At 34.1% G+C, this 19,557-nt stretch overlaps 1 protein-coding gene across 3 annotated transcripts in view; it reads right to left on the minus strand.

The window, feature by feature from the left end:
* tlx2 (T cell leukemia homeobox 2) overlaps nucleotides 1-9,818 on the minus strand; it is an 88,924-nt gene extending 79,106 nt beyond the window's left edge. For all 3 annotated transcript variants that reach the window (XM_051928047.1, XM_028801527.2, XM_028801528.2), the window contains exon 1: nucleotides 8,772-9,818. In XM_051928047.1, the coding sequence (XP_051784007.1) occupies nucleotides 8,772-9,252 (481 nt within the window). In that variant the 5' untranslated portion in view covers nucleotides 9,253-9,818. The remainder of the gene's footprint in view (nucleotides 1-8,771) is intronic.
* Between the last annotated feature and the right edge of the window lie 9,739 nt (nucleotides 9,819-19,557).

Below are 19,557 nucleotides of genomic sequence, written 5' to 3' on the forward strand. Positions count from 1 at the left end.
TCATTTACTTGGCCTAAAGATTGTTACCGACTGCTCTTTCATCACATGTTTTATTGGGCATCTTCATTTTATTAAGAGATGATGGCAGAGAAGTGGTAGGCAGCTTTATTTTTCCTTTATTAATTATTTGTGCCCCAAATAAATAATAACGTAACAAAATATATATATCTCAATCATTCTAAATATAATACAATATACAGATGATGTACAGATTTTCATTTTGTTCAAATAAGATACTAAGGAACATGGATTCAAGGGACCTGAATATGACTCTGGCATATTGATGTAAAAAAAGTAAACATACCACAAGTTGGGGAAGGCCCTAAACAAAGATGGGGTAGGCTTTCCTACAGATCTACTTTAGGAAACACCTTAAAAACACAGACTTTAGGTCCTGGAGACTATGGTGATCTGTTTGAAGGCAAGTGGTTTTCACCAAAGGAAAATTGCAAACAGGCAGTTTTTATGGAGGCCACATGGTCTCTCTATGCTAATCCCAGATCAATTACAGTTGAAGAATAAGGTAAAATTTGTTGTAATAACCCAATGAACTTTGATTGTGGAGATAAAATAAGGACTCCCTAAATAAGATTATGCTATGTTGCTTATTAAAGTGATGGCCACAATTTTGGACATGTTAGCCACTCAACACATAAAGAAAACAAGGGCACATCTCTTCTCTATATTTAACGTGTCTGCTATTTCTACTACTGTTATTTATATTAAACGAAAAGATGAGACAAGGTTTTACCCTGTGCCAAGTTATACATTGAAACAACACCCTATCAGAGGAAGTTCCGGGAAAAGCCAAATGCAGATGAATTTTGACAATTTAAACAAGCCTTATTATATTTCTTTATTCCAGCTAAGTTTGATGAAAGTTATAGTGCTGTGACTTAGCTCATCAGGTTTTGTACAAACAAAGCCTTCAATCAAACTTTTCAAAATCTGTTAAATAAAGTATTTATGGTGAATGGCTTTTTTATCACAGGTGTAACTGTAATTTCTTGGAATTGTCCACTCAGACAGTGGAAGAATGAGGCATAATAAAGACTTATGAGGTATTTGAATGTGTCTTGGTAGAGGGTGGCAGATGTATACAAGTTTATCAGAGACAGTAACTTTTTTGGGGGTATTTCAGTTGTATTAGGAACAGACCACAACCCAAAAAAATCTAATTAATGGTGGTTCTGCGGTTAGAAACTGTGTGTTGACCATGTTGCAAATTAAACTGATATTCCTTGTACAGAATACAAGAAAGGCTATAATATATTTACTAACAGAAGGGTACAGGATTTTTGCCAAAACAGACATACAGCAACAGACAAATCATTACATCATGTGGAGTATGGTAGCTGATACGCCAAATGAGTTTCACTCTTGCCAGCCATAAACATGAATAAGTGAAGGAGCACAAATTTTGGACACTGAAGGACTGGAAATATATCACCTGACCCAAAACATTCTACTTTCTCCCGGTTAATGCAGGATATGATGAAAACCTCTAGATGGCAAGAATTTATCCCACCAGTTATCAACAATGCAAGCTGTTGAAAGGATTACAATTGTATTTGGTCTGTTGTTGTGGAAAGCATGGGGTAGTGCAACATTTACATAGAACATAGAATATATAAACATTACTACTGGTCAGATGCAGTGAAAGATGGCACCAAGTATATTATCTAGCTTGGCTATGTTGGCTTGGGAATGATCGTGCCCAAAATGCCCTTCCTTCTGTTAGGACATCCCAGTGTTATCAGTATAGGTGGACACTAAACAATATGGGAAATGCTGGGAGGCTCATAAGCCCTCTTCTATTTGGCCCTATGTGGCTGTGATCCTGGGACTTTATGAGCAATTTCAGAGCATCCCCTCATCTAAATATTAAGATTGTGCACAAATGGCTACACCCTGCCAGGGTTTATTGGCATTACAGTGAAAGGCAGAGGTAAATGTTTCCTAGAAGGAAGATATTATTTAAGGAAGAGACAGTAAAAGGGAGAAGGTGTGGGTGTGGAGGAAATTTAAGTAACTCCACTCTTTGAAGGGTTTCTATTAAGGTATATTCAGTTGGACACTTTAAAGTGTTTGTTACAGTATTTTGGTGTCAGTATGTTTCTCCTATCTTGTCAAGTCTTTCATACTTGATTTATGTAATTAAAAACCCATTTGTTATTTTGATTATCAGGAAAACTTCTGTTCTATGCTCTAGACAGATATTGTATGTAAAAGTATGTGTCAGCAAGGGTTTTATTACTTTCATAAGTGATTTCCACACATGAACGTATCTCATAAAACACATAATAATGAAATAAAAAGAATAACAAATAAATACGTTTTTTTCAGAATTCCTCTACAAATATCTTTTAAGGCACATTTTATTCATAATACAATACTGTATATAAATTTCTGTATATATATCAAGTGTTTTAATCAATAAGAAGACAGAAGGTAAAGAAATTAAGCAAAAAAATAATATTTTCTGCTTACTGAAGTGAACTCTTCCTTCCTCTTTTACATATATGTTAATATAAAATGCTTTGGAGCTACGTAAATTTTGTGAATGGTTTATTTAATATTCTCATTGACTTGAATTGCAGGAGTGTCCCTGTACTGTCTACAACTGGGATGTAGTCTTACTAGAAAGCATGTCCAAAGGGAAGTTTAATTCAAAGCAGGGTTCTTGCATCTGCTTTTAGTAGGAAATTCAGACTGAACATTTAATCCTTACACTATACAGCCATCTGGAGTTGAGATAGATATATATTATATCTCTGGGTATTTCCGTGTCAGTTTTACTCAAACAAAACTGCCATCCCTTCTCCATCCTAAGGCATTATCCATCTAAGGTGGTAAAATTCAAATTCCCAGAAATAATAAACTTATCCGTATTTTTTTTTTTTGCAGAAGTGTCTACACTCTAATATTAAATTACTTCATACAAATAGTTTTACAATTATTGTCATGCAGATCTTTAAGATTATCTTGTAACCTTTATAAATGTACTAAGTCTAATAATTTCATATGAGGTTTTAGGGATCTGGAGGCTACTCTGGCAGCATCTGGCACATGGTATACGGCAGCTCTGAACAATCACATATACAGTACAGGCATACTCTTTTATAATGAGCCAACAGAAACTGATTAATGTAAAATGTCTGTCTTTGAGGTGTATGAGGGAGATGTAATAAACAGAGAAAATCATCATACAATTTAAAGACAACATTCAAACTTCACAGAGAAAGGAAGGCAGAGAGGGATGGGGGGACTAAACCTAGTTAATGAAGGTGTAAAGTAGGAGTGCAAACAACTTTGTCACTGTCCATTGTTTCAATAAATTGAATTTTTGAAACTCTGATAGATTTTGAAAGAGAGATGGATGTTGTCCTCCTTTAGTACTGACTATTGTGCAGCTCTGGCCCAACCATAAACTAATCATTTGGTGTAAAGAATAATACTTTGAACTGGAAAAGAAGTCCTGGAAGTTTGTTCACAGTAGACTAGACATGCAAAAGGCCTTGCAAGCAGGTAACTCACCTATATAACTACATAAAGAGGTACGAGGAGTGAAACGTGGATAATAAGGAGGAGTAGGAGGGTACTAAGTACAATTAACATATGTACTACAAGTATAAACAAATTTAATTAATTAATTTACAGGACTGAAACAGAATCTATTACTGGTAACATCAGGTGAAAGGCTAAAATGAACATCAGATAGAACACCAGTCCAATTCAGGGCACATTCGTGCTCCCATTTATTACACCATTCCAGTTTAGAAAACTATTTGTACAGAACCCTAGATAAACAAAGGGATAATCTACAAACTTCACCCCCCCCCCCCCCCCCCCCCCATACACACACACACACACACAGTGGCAGGGTCAAGACTCAAACTAAGGGTTCTTGAGTTTGGTGGAAGAAGTGCTACTCAGTGGCCCACTCTGCCATCAATACATCTCCACGGGGTAGGAGTTTTTTTTGGCCATTAAAGAAATTGACAGTGTGTTATGTTGTGTGCTATTTTGTCATATTAGTTTTAATCTCCTTTCATGTTAAATGTTTAAGTTGTCATTATTCCATACTTTGAATGTATAGTTTTTTTTCCAGTGATTGTGTTATAATATAAATATTTGCATTTGTTTCAGTTTTAATTTTTGTTATACATTCGCCAGTCACAATACATTTTTAAAATGATTTTTCACTTTGTTGGAATATTGTTTCTTCATGCATAATTTTCCTCCAACTGTTCCTTTAGGAAAGTAATTTTACCATGATATCAAAGTTCACAATTGTTTTGGAAAACTCACACTCTGGCGGACGTTGGAAAAGATCCTAAATATTTTAACACCTGTTGGAAACATCAGCTATGGACTACAGATAAAGCATTCCAGTAATAATGTTTTCAAAATAAATGTGTCGGTTCATTTTAGAAACCCAACTATAAACAGTCTGCAAATAAGAATACCAATTGTTAATTTGATTGAGGGCAATGCTGGAAACCTTTTGTACTCATATAATGTTTAAAGCAATGTTACAAAAACAAAATGGTTATTAAACTTTGTTACACAAAACAGTAATAAAGCATAACCAAATACTAACTTTCTAAATATCTTACACCTTTTATTATTAATAATTTTACTTACTCTCAAAACAGACAAAGCTTTTTGGATTTAAGAATCTCATTTTAATAGCAAATAGTTAAATAAAGAAAAGGTCATTAACATACAGGAAAAAATGTAGAATTTCAAAATCCCAAAAGAAAGGTAATTAATTTGCAACTATTATTTCAGACCAACTACTGAAGTTTTTAATAAATATTTTCATATAAAATACTGAAATATGTTTCAGTATAAATTAAAGTCTTAAACAGGAAAAGAATGCTGTTTTAATTCACCATACAAATTCTCCTTATTAGCAAATTAACCATATTTGGAAGTCTTCGTTGTCCGTTGTACACTTTTTAAGCAAAGGTTGTACTTAGAAGTATAACTGAGAATAAATAAGTGTTACATCATTATTTGGAAAAACTCATGTTAATTAGTAATTATAAAAAATACAAGAAAGTAATTTTTAAAATTTCTTGATGTGCAATAAAATATTTGTGATAAAATAATGTGTTAGAGGTGTAAATGATAATATTAAGAACACTGTTCAATGAGACTGACAGATATAAACAACTGCAAAATTCAGGAAGTATTTTGAAGAATTTTTGGAAAACACGTTTTTCTTTCAAAACATGAAAAGTCATTTTTATGATCTCCATTAAATAAAAAATATTGCATATGCAATTGCTCTGTTAATTATGTATCGTTTGTAAAACTAGAAATGTATGTAGTTTTTCACGTTTAATTTGCAACAACATATAGCATGAACACCGTTATAAAATATCCTTATGAATTATGAGTGACCGTTTAGTGTTGTAAATTCACTTGGACTTCCCAGCGATAATAACTGGATAATGAGCAGCAGTAAAGGGGGAATATGCTGTAATAGTATAGGAGAAGCAGCAGCAGTGGCTCACTTTACGGGTGATTATATTAACAAAAGTACTAACTGATTATTGTAAACATCATAAGCAGGAAGAGCATGAGAAACGGTAGTTTATTGCTATTATTAATAGTTTTTAGAATAGCTTATAATAATCATGTCAAAAAAGATGGTCATCTTTATCAGTAGACGGGATATGCTGTTTTACAATAATTCAAGACTGTGGTGGAAGCAGAGCCGCAGCCGATCGGTCAGCACGAATCCAACCATCTAGAGTGAAGACAAATCATTGACACGCACTTTTTGGACTTGATGCACTGACTGGTGGTGGCCGAAAAACTGGTCAACTTTAATGGAGATAGATAGATAGATAGATAGATAGATAGATAGATAGATAGATAGATAGATAGATAGATAGATAGATAGATAGATAGATAGATCTTAATAGCATCAGTCATTTTCTGTTTCCTGCAGATTTTTAAGCCACATATTTCTGCTCCCAGCCTTTCGTTTCCACTGAACCCAGGGGTGCAGTATTGGATGTGCAGGCCAAAGGGGTAAACTGATGTCACTGCTATGTCTGTGGAGCCCTACTGCGAAAATAGACTATCTCGAACTGATAAACGATATACGATAAATGTAATTACCATAATATTGACTAATACAAAAATCAGGTGCTCAGTACTTATATTGCGTATTGCAAATTACACTTAACGTAAAAGACCAGTTAATTAAAACACTCTCGTTTATCTTAATTACACTATTATAAACGATTTTATACACTTTATTAAAAGCTGTACATGCAGGCACTTAACCAATAAAACACAACCTAAACCAATAATATCATGCTACATGTTTGAGCGTGTCTTACATTATTTCGTGTATTTGCTAACAGTGAGCTTAAAAGATGAGAAACTGAATATGGACCACAGCAAACATTGACGAGGCTTGAAAGGATATCCGTGCTCTATGTACGTTTATGTGGGCTGAAAGGCTTCTATCAAAATATAATGAGTTCTAATTTACCTAAAAAGGAATTAACTTCATGTTGCAAAACCATGTAAAACGGAGATCATTGCGAAAAGCGATAGATAGATAGATAGATAGATAGATAGATAGATAGATAGATAGATAGATAGATAGATAGATAGATAGATAGATAACTTGCGCTTGATCAGTCGTCTTCAGAACAATCTGTTCTAAATGTGTGTAATGTACATTACAACGAGAGCTTCAAAGTCAGCCTGTGTAATCCACCAGTACATAGCTTTTACTTAACATCTGTTTTGAAATGTTAAACGTCACTGCCACCCTGCAAACTGAGCGTGTTTGTAAAGCGCATTTTACAGCGCAGCTACATAAAACAACTTTCCACGAATATTGCTTTTAAATTAAAATGTTCTTATTTATCATAACTTAGCAGAATGCCTAATTAAATATTTGTTAGAGGAAGATTTGCTCACTACACAGGAAAGGAAAACAAATTATTAAAACAAATTATTATTATTATTATTATTATTATTATTATTATTATTATTATTATTATTCAATAATATTACACAATTCATTATTTGACTGAAAAGCCTGCGATGCACTAGCGCCATGCCCTGTGTATATGTTCCTGCCTTGCCCCCTGTGCTAACTGGGATAGGCTCCAACAACCCCACGATCCTGTTGTGTATTAAGTCGGTTTGAAAATTGATGAATGGGTTCTGTTTTATTGTATTAGATAAATTCATGCCAAAGTTTTATAAAATGCATGCAATTTACATATTTTCATTTTGCTTTTTTTTTACATTTACAATCATCTACAACAATAATAGCAAATTTTAAATGGGTGCTATTTTTAATAATGATATAGCTCTAGAGGTACCAGCCGTCAGTAGTTACAGTGGTAATATTTCCGCAACATGTCCATAATAATAATAATAATAATAATAATAATAATAATAATAATAATAATAATAATAGAAGCAGCAAAAGTAGAAGTGGCAGTAGTATAACTAATTGTAGTAATAGTAGTAGCAGTAATAGAAGCAGTGGTAATATTTCAAAACAGAGCTAACATTTAATCCAACATAAAAACACATTTTAAATCATCGATGCTTCTCTTTTCAGAATAGTGGGATGAAAACGACATTACTTTTTCACGGTACAAAACGACCAAAAATAACTACGATGGCGCCGATTTTCATTTCGTCTTTACTGTGATATCACTTTGAAAAAATATTCGTGGCAAGTGTCAGAATCTACTTTTAACAACAACATCAGTAATAATTATAAAAATATGAATACATTTTTACTTCCTATGTTGCACCGGATGGTGTCAGGTTAAAACTCGGCCAGAATAATCCAATACTAAAATTAAAACATACATTATTATTATTATTATTATTATTGTTATTATTATTATTATACGTTTCGTGTTTTTATTATTTGTTAAATAGCGATATAATTAGAAACCGATTTAATACATTTCTTTTTTTTTTTTATAATGGAGCATCATAAGCCGTCTACATATAATATGCGTCCATATTAATTTTTTTTTTTTTTTATCTATACGCCTTCCATAAATATTCTGTCTGCTGGACATTTTCACCTCCACACCCGCTTCCCAATGACGTAAGGCTTGTTCTTGTCGTATAGCCTACCTAGGACAGGCATTCTTTGCGGGCTCCTACCGATTTACTTTTGAAAATAATCTGTTGGTTGAAGTTCACACGGGGCTTGCGTAAAAACTACACGAGCACTATCATTTCAAATGTAAACAGATCATTGTCACGTTAAAACTTACAACTGAATGCACATACAACGATATAATTCTGGTCAATTGTAATCAAACATGTCACCAAGTCTTCAATAATTAAAAATTAGACACAGGTTCGAGTTTTTTTTTCTGTAAACTTTAGTTTGAATAACTTTGCTGTCCATTTATTCATTTGCCATGTAATGTTTTTCTAAGCAATGGGGAATTCGCATTAGAAAACAGAAAGAGGAAAAAGGTCTTAACTCTGGAGTGTCACAATCTAAGACTTTTAATATCTACCACGTCTCGATATAAATTGTAACTCAATATAATTTTACATCTCAATGTAAATTTTAAAGCAAAAAAAGTTATGCCAACATACGTATTTTAGGACTTACACTATGATGTAAAGTCGCTGTAATCTGCTATGCTTATGCAGCATAAATTCGAAAGAATTCTGATATTTAAAAAAAACACACAAAGCATGCGTGCCCGTCTTCCATCTTCTAAAATAATAGTCGATTTAGAGCTCACCTGTCAACCTGTCTTTCGCAAATCGTCTACTGCTTTCCATCCACGGAAAGGTAAAGTTGGCCACATTACCCATGGTGTGTACCGAGGGCACAGTTGGCATGCCAGCTGATATTCCCGGTGGATGAGGCGGGGGCGGTGGGTGAGCAGTTGGTGGCATGGGCCTGTGAGCTGGTACCCGGATAACTCCTCCAGCAGCACCGGGGTTCACATTAACGTTCATATTCATACTGACATTCATGTTCATGTTAACGTTGTAGGAGCCTGCCAGCCCCGCGCCCATCGAGCAGGCAGGGTTGTATACGCTGTTGTACCCATTGGCGTAAACGTTGGTGGCTAACTGGTAATCCGTCTCATTAGCCCTGCTGGGCAGCATACAGCTGCTTTGTTGGTCTGTGTTATTCAATATCTGATCAATGCCGAAACTGATGGGCTCATGCTGCTGGTGCGTCTGATTCACTTGCTCAATGCCAGTATGCTCCATTGTTTATTATTTAAAATTTCCAATGAGAAAAAAAAAAACTAGCACTCCAAGCGGCAAATGATCAGAAACAAAGAAAGTCCAATTACAATAATAAAATAAGCAAAAACAATCCAAATCTACAAAGTTGGTAAAAGTTCGTTTTCTTGTTCGAACACCATGAATGCAGTAATTTTCCTCCAAATACTACGGAATTCACTCATGCAAAAGGTGTTAGTAATCCATTGCACTCAAGAGGTATGGTCCACGACGGAATCCCGATGCTCGTTAGCAGCAAGCGCCGACGAGTGCACGGATGGTACCCCAGCGAGCATGTTCTTGAAATGATGAGCCAAAAATCCCAAGCGGCGCAGTGAGGAAAAGTTGATTCTGAACTGTTGTTCTCTGAGCCCACTACGTTTAAGCGACAAACGCAATCAAAGGTGCTCCCAAAATACTACACAGTATCTCCCGACTCGGAAAATCCATGACCGCTCAAAACAAGCATTTCATATTTCTTACCATGAATATTAATCAGCAATTGCCAGCCACAAACGCAACGAAGCCGACTTTGAGCAGGTGAGCCGATCGAGCTGCCCAAATCCCCGTCTTATGCCTTTCGATTGGCTACTGTGCTGAACAAGGGGCGGGAGCAAGGAATTTTTTTGCTTTTCCTTAAAGAACCAGCAGACACTGGAAGGGCGTTATTGTTTACTGTGCGCAAAACGCAAAATCCCCCAAGCAAATCCACCAAAGCTATAATAATAGATCCTTGAGAAGGCTTCATAACGAAACGGTGGCCAGCTGTAACAGAGAGAAAAATCACCTTCTGTGTTCTGCTGTGAATTTGCACCACATCCTTATTCTTCTCTGAAACGATCATATAATTAAAGTAAGGGCTTTTTTTCCAAATTGTGTGTGTGTGTGTATATATATATATATATATATATATATATATATATATATATATATATATATATATATATATATATATATATCTATATGTGTGTGTGTGTGTGTGCGTGTGTGTGTGTATGTGTGTGTGTGTGTGCGTGTATTATTATTATTTTTTAAATTTCATTGCATGTTTATTGATATACAAAGTGTACATTAAGACAATACTTAAATTAACGTAATTTAGAATTTGCCGCATTCTTCGGAAATTAGATTAGGCGTTAACGATAATTCACATAGAACATTGAACAGATTCTTAATTAACAATGAATCGAAAATTTAAAACAACAAATCCGTAATTTTCGTAAAATATACAGGCGTTAGTTTCCTTAAGATCAACTTCTGGTTATCGCTAACCGACGTAACAAGATAAATGTTCAGACACAGAAAAGAACCTTGTAGCATTATTACTTCTAATTAATTGAACCTCTTAACTAAGTTTTCTAATATGAAAATACCTAGTAGCCGAACAATTATTTGTTTAAACACAATATTTATTAAATACTACTACTACTACTACTACTACTACTACTACTAATAATAATAATAATAAAAATATTATATTGATGTTACTGTTGGGTTGTACCTTACAAATTTAATGAATTGTTGCACAGTAAATTTGAAAATCTCAAAATATAAAAAGTACTGCAGATCTTGCTCAGTATGATCCCAGACATATGTATTTATATTTCATAATGTAAATGTACTTAAACATCTATATTATTATTTTTATTGATAGCAACAATAATAAGGACGATAATAGTGCTTTATTTTTCTTTCTAGAAATAGTCGTTTGATAAGTTAGGGTCACAGTACAGGCTACTGCAGCTTTGATGCCAAAACCACTGCTGTTATTAAATCCTTGTAATTCTGCATATTACATCATAAATGTCCAACAGTAATTGCTACAATTAAAATACACCGATTTGCTAAATGTTATAACAGTAACAGCTTGTATTAACTAATGTAAAGGAAGAAAAACACACAAATGATTAATTAGAATCCACCGTTAAATATGTAAATTCCTAAACATCACGTGTAAAGATGTACTATTGCCGTCTCAAGATAATGATCTATCTATAATTCTAACAAAAAAAAAAGTTGAAGCTTTTAGGAGCGACATATACTTGATAATGCCAATAAATGAAGACACAGAAGATGCAGACTATTGACGCATTGGTGCTTTTCTTTTGCAACGTTATTAATTATTAACCGCCAAAAACTATGCATCAAATTTTAAGACGTTAACGACAGAGACGGCATATTGTTTAGCTTTAGAATTTATACTTGTACATATTTATGGACATCTGGCATGTAACTTGCATCCATTACAAGCATTTGAATCCATATCAGTAATGTTACAAGTAAAACATGAAAGAACAATTCCAAAGAACGCATTCGTAAACGCACATTTTTCGAGTAAGTGGTCGCTCAGTTCTCGACCATGCCACTGCCCTGCCCTCCAAGCTCCTGATTGGTTGCTTTTTGCATAGACTGACACTAGTAATTTAACCTTTTTCTCCGCCTAAAGCAGGAAGTGAAGAGCGCTCGGCTTCAATTCAATATAAATGAAAAATGAGTTATAATAAATCCGCAACGCAGGGAAAACGAATTTAATATATCAATGTTTTTATTACGCACTTATTTCAGCTTTAGCCGGAGCACAAAGATTTCTCAGGCGCTGGTGTTGGCAATGGGGATGTATATAAAAATCAATTATGTGCACTGTAATCTATATTAATAACGAAGGTTGATTGATATTTCAGTTGTGGTGTGAATGAGGATAGGGGATAACTTTTTAAAACAACATGTCTGTCTTACTTATATAGTTGGAAGAAACAAAATATTGATGCTAAACGCAAATAGTAAACGGGTCGCATTTTTAAAACGTTGCATTTTGAACTAGGTGCGATATATCTTAGGTTACTAGAAGTCCGCTGGAAATTGCACCAAACGCGCTAAGTGTTTCAGAATATCACCATCATTTAACGAGATGGGCTTCAAAGAGAAATGTCTGCCAATTTAACTTTTTGAGTTACATAAAATCTTACTCAGACAGGACCAGTGAGACAATAACACATTTGTTTTATTATATTTTTAAGCTAAATTTCTCTGCATGTAAAATCGCTCCTAAAAGAAGTTTAATAAGTAATACGGCGGGTCTTCTAGAGAATGTTTCCTAAATCATTTTAGAATCCTTGACCTTTGGAGACAGAGATGATTAATTTAGTGGGATTTAATATAAGTCGTTTATTAAAACTGAGTACAAATATATCAAATTGTCTTCAAGAGCATATTTCTTCTTGCGCTGCTTTCTTTCATTTATTTCCCCCCTGTGTAAAAAAATCAAAAATACAAAAGACTATAAAGAACACACACAATACCGATATAAAAAATTCATGCACACATACAGTATTATATTTTTTCTGAAAAACAAAACAGTCTATGATAACAGTATGACGCTGTCTACAATTCATTAATTATTGCTTTGCAGTGACAGTAATTTTAGACTTATTTTTTATTAAGCTAATTCGTTTTCCTTTACGCTCATTACGTAATGAAATAATTGCTTTTCTGATAAATGATCTTCCTAATTCTTTACAACAGAATCTGGATCAATTGAAGGCACTTTTAATTGCTTTCTTCTCAAGCTGTTCTCCGTTATTACGTTTTATTAGATTATCTCCTAAAAAGCAAAACATTCTCTCGGATATGTTTCTAACATCTTTATCGCTTACAAAGTTATTTTCATCCACTGTAGATGTTAAATACTAATGAAATTGAACAACGAGGCAAAATGCCATATCCTAATTAGTTTATATTTTAATTATTTCTTAACAGTAAAAAGACAAGTTGAAAGTACAAACGACAGTATGCATCAATAAACTCGTGTATCATTTAATTAGCAACATTAAACTGTCACAATGAAAATTAAAATAATTAATATAAAGTCATATTGAAATGTATAAACGTTTTATTTTTTAGGCAAAGTAAATTCTGAATGGTTGTTCTCCAGGGGAAATTGTTGTGTTAGGAATCTATCTATCTATCTATCTATCTATCTATCTATCTATCTATCTATCTATCTATCTATCTATCTATCTATCTATCTATCTATCTATCTATCTATCTAACATCTGAAATAAAAGGTTAGAGCCTAAAATGTGCTGTGTGTGTGTGTTTTAATGACACATAATGACTGAAGTGTAGACGATATTGCAGTTCGGAGTATCCAATCTACTTGGAAGTTCTCTCCGTGGAACGTTTCGTAGGTTGTACTCCAGTTTTCCCAGCCACCATCTACACGGGCAGGTTAGATTTATTAGCGGTTCTAAATTGCACCCGTACGAGAGTGTGTGAGAACGTGATGGTCCTGGGACGGACTGGCGACCCAACTAGGGCTGTTTCCTCCATTTCACCGCATATGTTATCGAGATAAGTTCCGGCTCCTGACCACCCTCCATAACAATGAGCTGGTTCGGAAAAAGAACTAGCGAGGATAATTAATGATTTCCTTATTAGTATGAATTATTAGTAATCTTAGATCAATAAATTGAACAATAATTGAACAACTGTAATTTTTCTAACTAATTTACTTTGATTTAGAAACACTTCTCGTCGAGTATCAGACTTACTATTGTTGCTCATATTTTTTACTTTTACCTGACTGTGAGTAACAACGATGCTGCAGTTGTTATGAAATGGCCAGAATAATAAAGCCTCTAGTTTTCTGACAACTGTGTATATTTTTTAAAGACGCATGCAAAGGAAAACTCCAACAGATTACAGTAGTTAAAATATTTTAAAGACGTACAATGCAACAAGTGGACACAACATTTTAAAAATATATAAATAAAAAAACCTTGATGATACCGAGTATTCTCTTCAAGCGTTGTTTTTTCAACTGGAAATTAATATACAAAGTTATTTTCTTTTTCAGATTTTGCACTGTGTTGCGTAATCGTTAAGACTGTGGACTTTAAACCCCGAGGTTGTGAGTTCAAATCTTGTGTGACTACTAGCAAGTCCTTTCACCTGCCTGCACTTTAATTGGAAAAACAAAAGAAATTTAACCTAATCTGTCTCTTAGATATTGTAAAGTCACCTCAGACAAGTAACAAGTAATACTATTTGACTACGGGTAGGCTGGTTTACTAGCTTCTCATACCCTTTGCAGTGACAATCCAGTTTGTGTTCGTTTAATTGAGGGGGTCCAACGCCCAACTGGAAACACAGTACAAAGGTCTAAGTGCACGTGCCTGTGTGTTAAGATACCTGGTAAGAATAATCTAAAATGACCCATCAATCCATTCATCTTTTCAACCTTCTTAATCCAATTAGTCTAATGCAACATTGTTGCTATTGTTGTAATTATTGCTCGGTTTAGAAATAAAACGTATTAAGAACAAACATCAATATATTAAGCTCCATTGTGCTCCATTTATAGAAACAAAACTGTTTTTATTGAAAAACGTCACCACTTAAGTACAGTCACTTTCGGCACAGAGACTTTTTAGTGAAAACACCCCAACCCCCTGTTTTTACCTTCTTTTTAATAACATCAAACTTGAGCAGCCCGCCCTGGGGCGTCTGTCTAGGGTGGGTTTCAGCCTGTATCTGAGTCTGTGATGAATTGGTACCCGAAGGCTATCTCGGCCTGGTGGGTAATAAAGTACCAGCAAAGCAGAGACAATAAGAATTTGTCACAGTTTTTTCTTCGGGTTATTTGCGACCTGCTGCCCCTCCGTGTGTTCCATGTTTTTAGGGGAATTTGGTCTGTGGATAAGAAAGCGACCGCCATATGCTTTTAGAAGCAAAGCAATAAAGGTTGGGTTGGTGCTTTCCATCAAAGACAGTTTCCGTAACCACACGTTTAAAAGGTCACGCGGCACAATTCTGTGTTACCCGTTTCACTCTTGACAAATATCAGCTTTCTTTCTTTCTTTCTTTCTTTCTTTCTTTCTTTCTTTCTTTCTTTCTTTCTTTCTTTCTTTCTTTCTTTCTTTCTAAGCTAATTTACTCAAGTTCATTATTTATTTTGTTAATTTGCTTAAATTTGTAAAGGTCAAAAAATTGTAAAGCAGATGGCGTAATATTGTTGTTTGGAGCGGGGGTCAGATTGCAATTTCGGAAAACAAGAGAAAATATTTTTGGTTATTTAAAATATTTTTGAAGTTTACGTTTTATTTTTGTATCTATTACTTAAATTGGATTAAATAACACACATAGACAATTCTATCTATCTATCTATCTATCTATCTATCTATCTATCTATCTATCTATCTATCTATCTATCTATCTATCTATCTATCTATCTATCTATCTATCTAAGCGTTTAGAACAAGAAAATCATCGAATATGTTAGCATAGCTAAACAGCTTCCCATGTTTAAATGATCACAAACCGCATATTATAATATTACAGGCCCCCCTCCACCATGAATTTGATAAGATAGTTTGAGAATGCATGTATGTGCGTTTCTCACATTTCAAACTTGCTATGACGTGCACTATCTATCAAATGTGCTATTTTATTACACAATACATTAACTTTCGTACTGATTTGTCAGTAGACTATATATGAATCAAAGTTATTGCCATTCATAATACGTATTCTCATGCTGAATGGAAAATAACTTGCAATATTTCAACAGCGTATCTTGGTCGGATATTCTAATACGGACTTCGTATTTGTTCCTTGTTGATTAAAACTTAGACACAAAATGTAAATTGATTTGCAGTGTTTTAAAGGAGTGTTGACTTTCAGTTATGTGTACTGTACTCCGCACACCAAGTGTATCTGTTTTATTAAAGACGCTGATGGTACAGAAGGGCTGCCAGGATTGACAGTCGCCACTCTGCTTCTCGCCTCATCTCCTGTTAGTCCGCTCTTTTATAATGACTCCTACTCGAAGACCCCATTATTAAAGTGATGAGTCTGTTATTACAGATCGACGATTTTCAGTCACAGTGCCTCCCCCTGTTGTTATTTCTGCTGTAATTAGGCTGAATCCTGCTCAGATCGGATTACATTATTCTGCTTTAGGAGCTGCAGTCTTTGACTTTTCATCTCCCCGGGGGAAGCCCGGCGCCTCCTGCCTCAATCAGACGCTTCTAGCGGGACAAACACTCAGCGAGTCCAGTGTGACGACCCCGTGCGTAGCGCAACGAAACCTGACATGAGGACTGCCATTAGGGCGTACGGTTCTTTGATGAGTATACGGGCAGACAACACTTACACACCGATTACGGACTTTCAAATAACTAATGGCGCTATTCCTGCTTTTATGAAATCGAATTTCAAAGATAATTCAGAAAACTGAAAGCCGTTGTAACATCAACAAATATCAACAAAGGTTGTATATGCAAGGGGTCAACTCAAGTCAAATTAATCGAGAATGCGTTTGAGAAAGCATGTATGCTTTGCGCTGTAGGCCGTAAAAGACAAAATTCTGGAATATAAACCGAACAGTATTTAAATACCAACGATCCAAACGATCTATCTATCTATCTATCTATCTATCTATCTATCTATCTATCTATCTATCTATCTATCTATCTATCTATCTATCTATCTATCTATTATTATTATAATTATAAACAGTTCAAATTTTATTTTATTTTTTGTTGTTATAATCTAAACTCCACATTATGGCAGATAGATAGATAGATAGATAGATAGATAGATAGATAGATAGATAGATAGATAGATAGATAGATAGATAGATAGATAGATAGAACTTTTTTGTCCCAAGGGAAGTTTAATGAGAAGAAGAATCTTAAAACAGGTTTAGCACATCTCTGTTCTGCCAACATTGGAAGCATCACACACACAAAACTCATCAGTGCCAGTTTAAAGTAATGAGCACCTAAAATTTCACGTCTCTTTATTATTATTATTATTGTTGTTGTTATTGTTGTTCTTGTTTTTGTTGTTGTTGTTGCTGTTGTTGTTTGTTGGCCCTGTTCGTGTTCTATTATTTAGACAACCATTTTACATCAATAAAAATACACTTTCTTTAAGCGCTATTAGAAAAAGATAACAAGTGAAGAATGGGTTTTATGTCAAATGATGATGGTGATGATGATGATGATTATTATTATTATTATTATTATATTTAGCATAGCTTTAAGCATAGCAGTTATTCATTGGAAATTTTCATAATGCATAACAAATAAAATCCAGAAAAAAGATAAGAATTGCTGTCAGGAGTGCTTGATGTATAAAAACACTACATTGAACTTTATGTTTATTGTTACAAAGCATTTTTAACACTTCAGAGCAAATTTACAGAAACTTAATATTTATGCATGTATGCAGGGATTTTTAAAGGGTTTAAAAACAAGAAGACATAAACTGCACTGGAAGACATAACATCTCCTGAATGACAACTTTCCCAGGTTGCAGTTTCCAACATGGCTACAAACTGGTATTTTTAACTGAAACCTTTTTGATTGTGGCAGTAATATGCAAAGGGGCTAACATTTGTACATGTTCTGCCAAGCCCGAGTCAAATAAAAAGTTTAACCCCCTTTTCATTTCAAAATACAGGAAGATGTTTTAGAATATTTTAATAGGAACAACAAAGTATTAATTTTATTTATATAGCGCCTTTCCTTTTATCTACTTTTTGGTAACGCGGAAAACGTTTTCTTTTAGATTTGTTTCTACAGTATGTTTGTTATAAATACCGATGAAGTATTCCATGCAATGTACTTCAAAAAATTTTGGATGATTTGAAGTACCAAACTGATATCCGATAAAAATAATTTTCTACAAATGAAATTATTATTAATCCATACACTTTCTAGGAGCCGGGACACAATCTTAACACCACTGGTTTTAAAAAAGGAAGCAAGCCTGAACAGAGCGCCATTTCTGTATCATACTTACTAGTCCTAATATAACCTGAAAGAACTAAAAACATTTTCAGTAGTTGTGTGTATTAAATAAAGATATAAATTGCAATTAACTTTAAAACTTTAACCATGCTTATTAGTCACATGCACATTAACTTCGGTCATAATAAGCTTTGTGATTTCTGTGTAGAACTTTCTGCAAAGAATGCGCGGCTCGATGAGCGTAACATGAGAGAGCGCCCCCTAGACTGGCTCGTGAGTACTGTATACTGATGTGTGACAAACCGGTTCTGGTGTATTTATTTTAAAATAATATTCTACAAACCACAGTGAACACAGTCAAAAGAAAACGAAATTTCAACAAAAACGAAAAGTAAAGCCTTTTCAAACACTAATGTAAAGGAGATGCAATAGTTTGAAATAAGTGAATACTCGAAAGGCCAGTTCAAGTGACATATGAAGTGTCGTAAAACGCAGTTTTGAAATTTAAGAATAGATATGTGTTTTTATATTTAAATATTTTATATAGAGGGTGTGTGAAATTATGAGGTTTTTAGATAAAATATGCCAGAAACAACAAGAATGCGTAATACACGTGCTAACAGTAATCATTAAAATATAAATACTTGACAGAGTTTTACCTGTGTGGAGTCTGCACGTTTTCCTTTTTTGTCTGGGTCCTTGGGGGGTGCCTCTTCACCAAAACATATCTGAAATGAACCCGAGAGCTTAAAAAATACATAACGTAAAATTCTTGCATGGTTGGTGAATTGTATTTATTTTACTGTATGTCTTTGAAATATGAATAGAACCTTCATTTTATGAGCTGCAATGATATATTTTCAGTGTTACGAGTCAGTGTTACATTAACCTGCATTTCTGTTCAGAGAAAATCTTCACGCTTGAAATCTTAGCTATAAACCTAGAAAATACTTGGTAAGTTTTTGCACTTTAATATTGTTTACTCGTTTCTTTTTATATACTGTATGTACAGAGAAATTAAAAGATAAAACATTCAATTTAATTTTATAGCATCTCACTCATTATGGCAACGTCCGTGCCCTGAATTATACCGCCGCAATGAACTTCCCAGTCCAACTGGGAGACTCAGTAGGTATCCACTGGCTCATTGGCAGGCGACCGGAGAGAAAGGATGGCACACATTCGTTTATTGATCGTCGGTTAGTTATAAAGCGGACATAAAAGAAGGAGATGAAATAAACACGTGTCATAGAATCAGATAGCAACATTTGAGGTGGCTGCTGAACACTAAATGAACGTCCGTATTTAGAGCCTGCATGTGTTGATTCAAGCCTCTAAGAGAACAGTGTAGGAATATTTGTTAATAATAATAATAACAATAATAATAATAATAATAATTATTATTATTATTATCATTAGTAGTAGTAGTAACACTATATACACATTTTTAACATTCGAAATTAAATAATAACGAATTTCCAGTCTACTGACTTTCAGAAGTTGCCCGTTTTACTCGGCTTTGTTGTTTAATATT

The sequence above is a fragment of the Erpetoichthys calabaricus genome, chromosome 5, assembly GCF_900747795.2.
Source record: "Erpetoichthys calabaricus chromosome 5, fErpCal1.3, whole genome shotgun sequence".
In the NCBI taxonomy this organism is placed as follows: domain Eukaryota; kingdom Metazoa; phylum Chordata; class Cladistia; order Polypteriformes; family Polypteridae; genus Erpetoichthys; species Erpetoichthys calabaricus.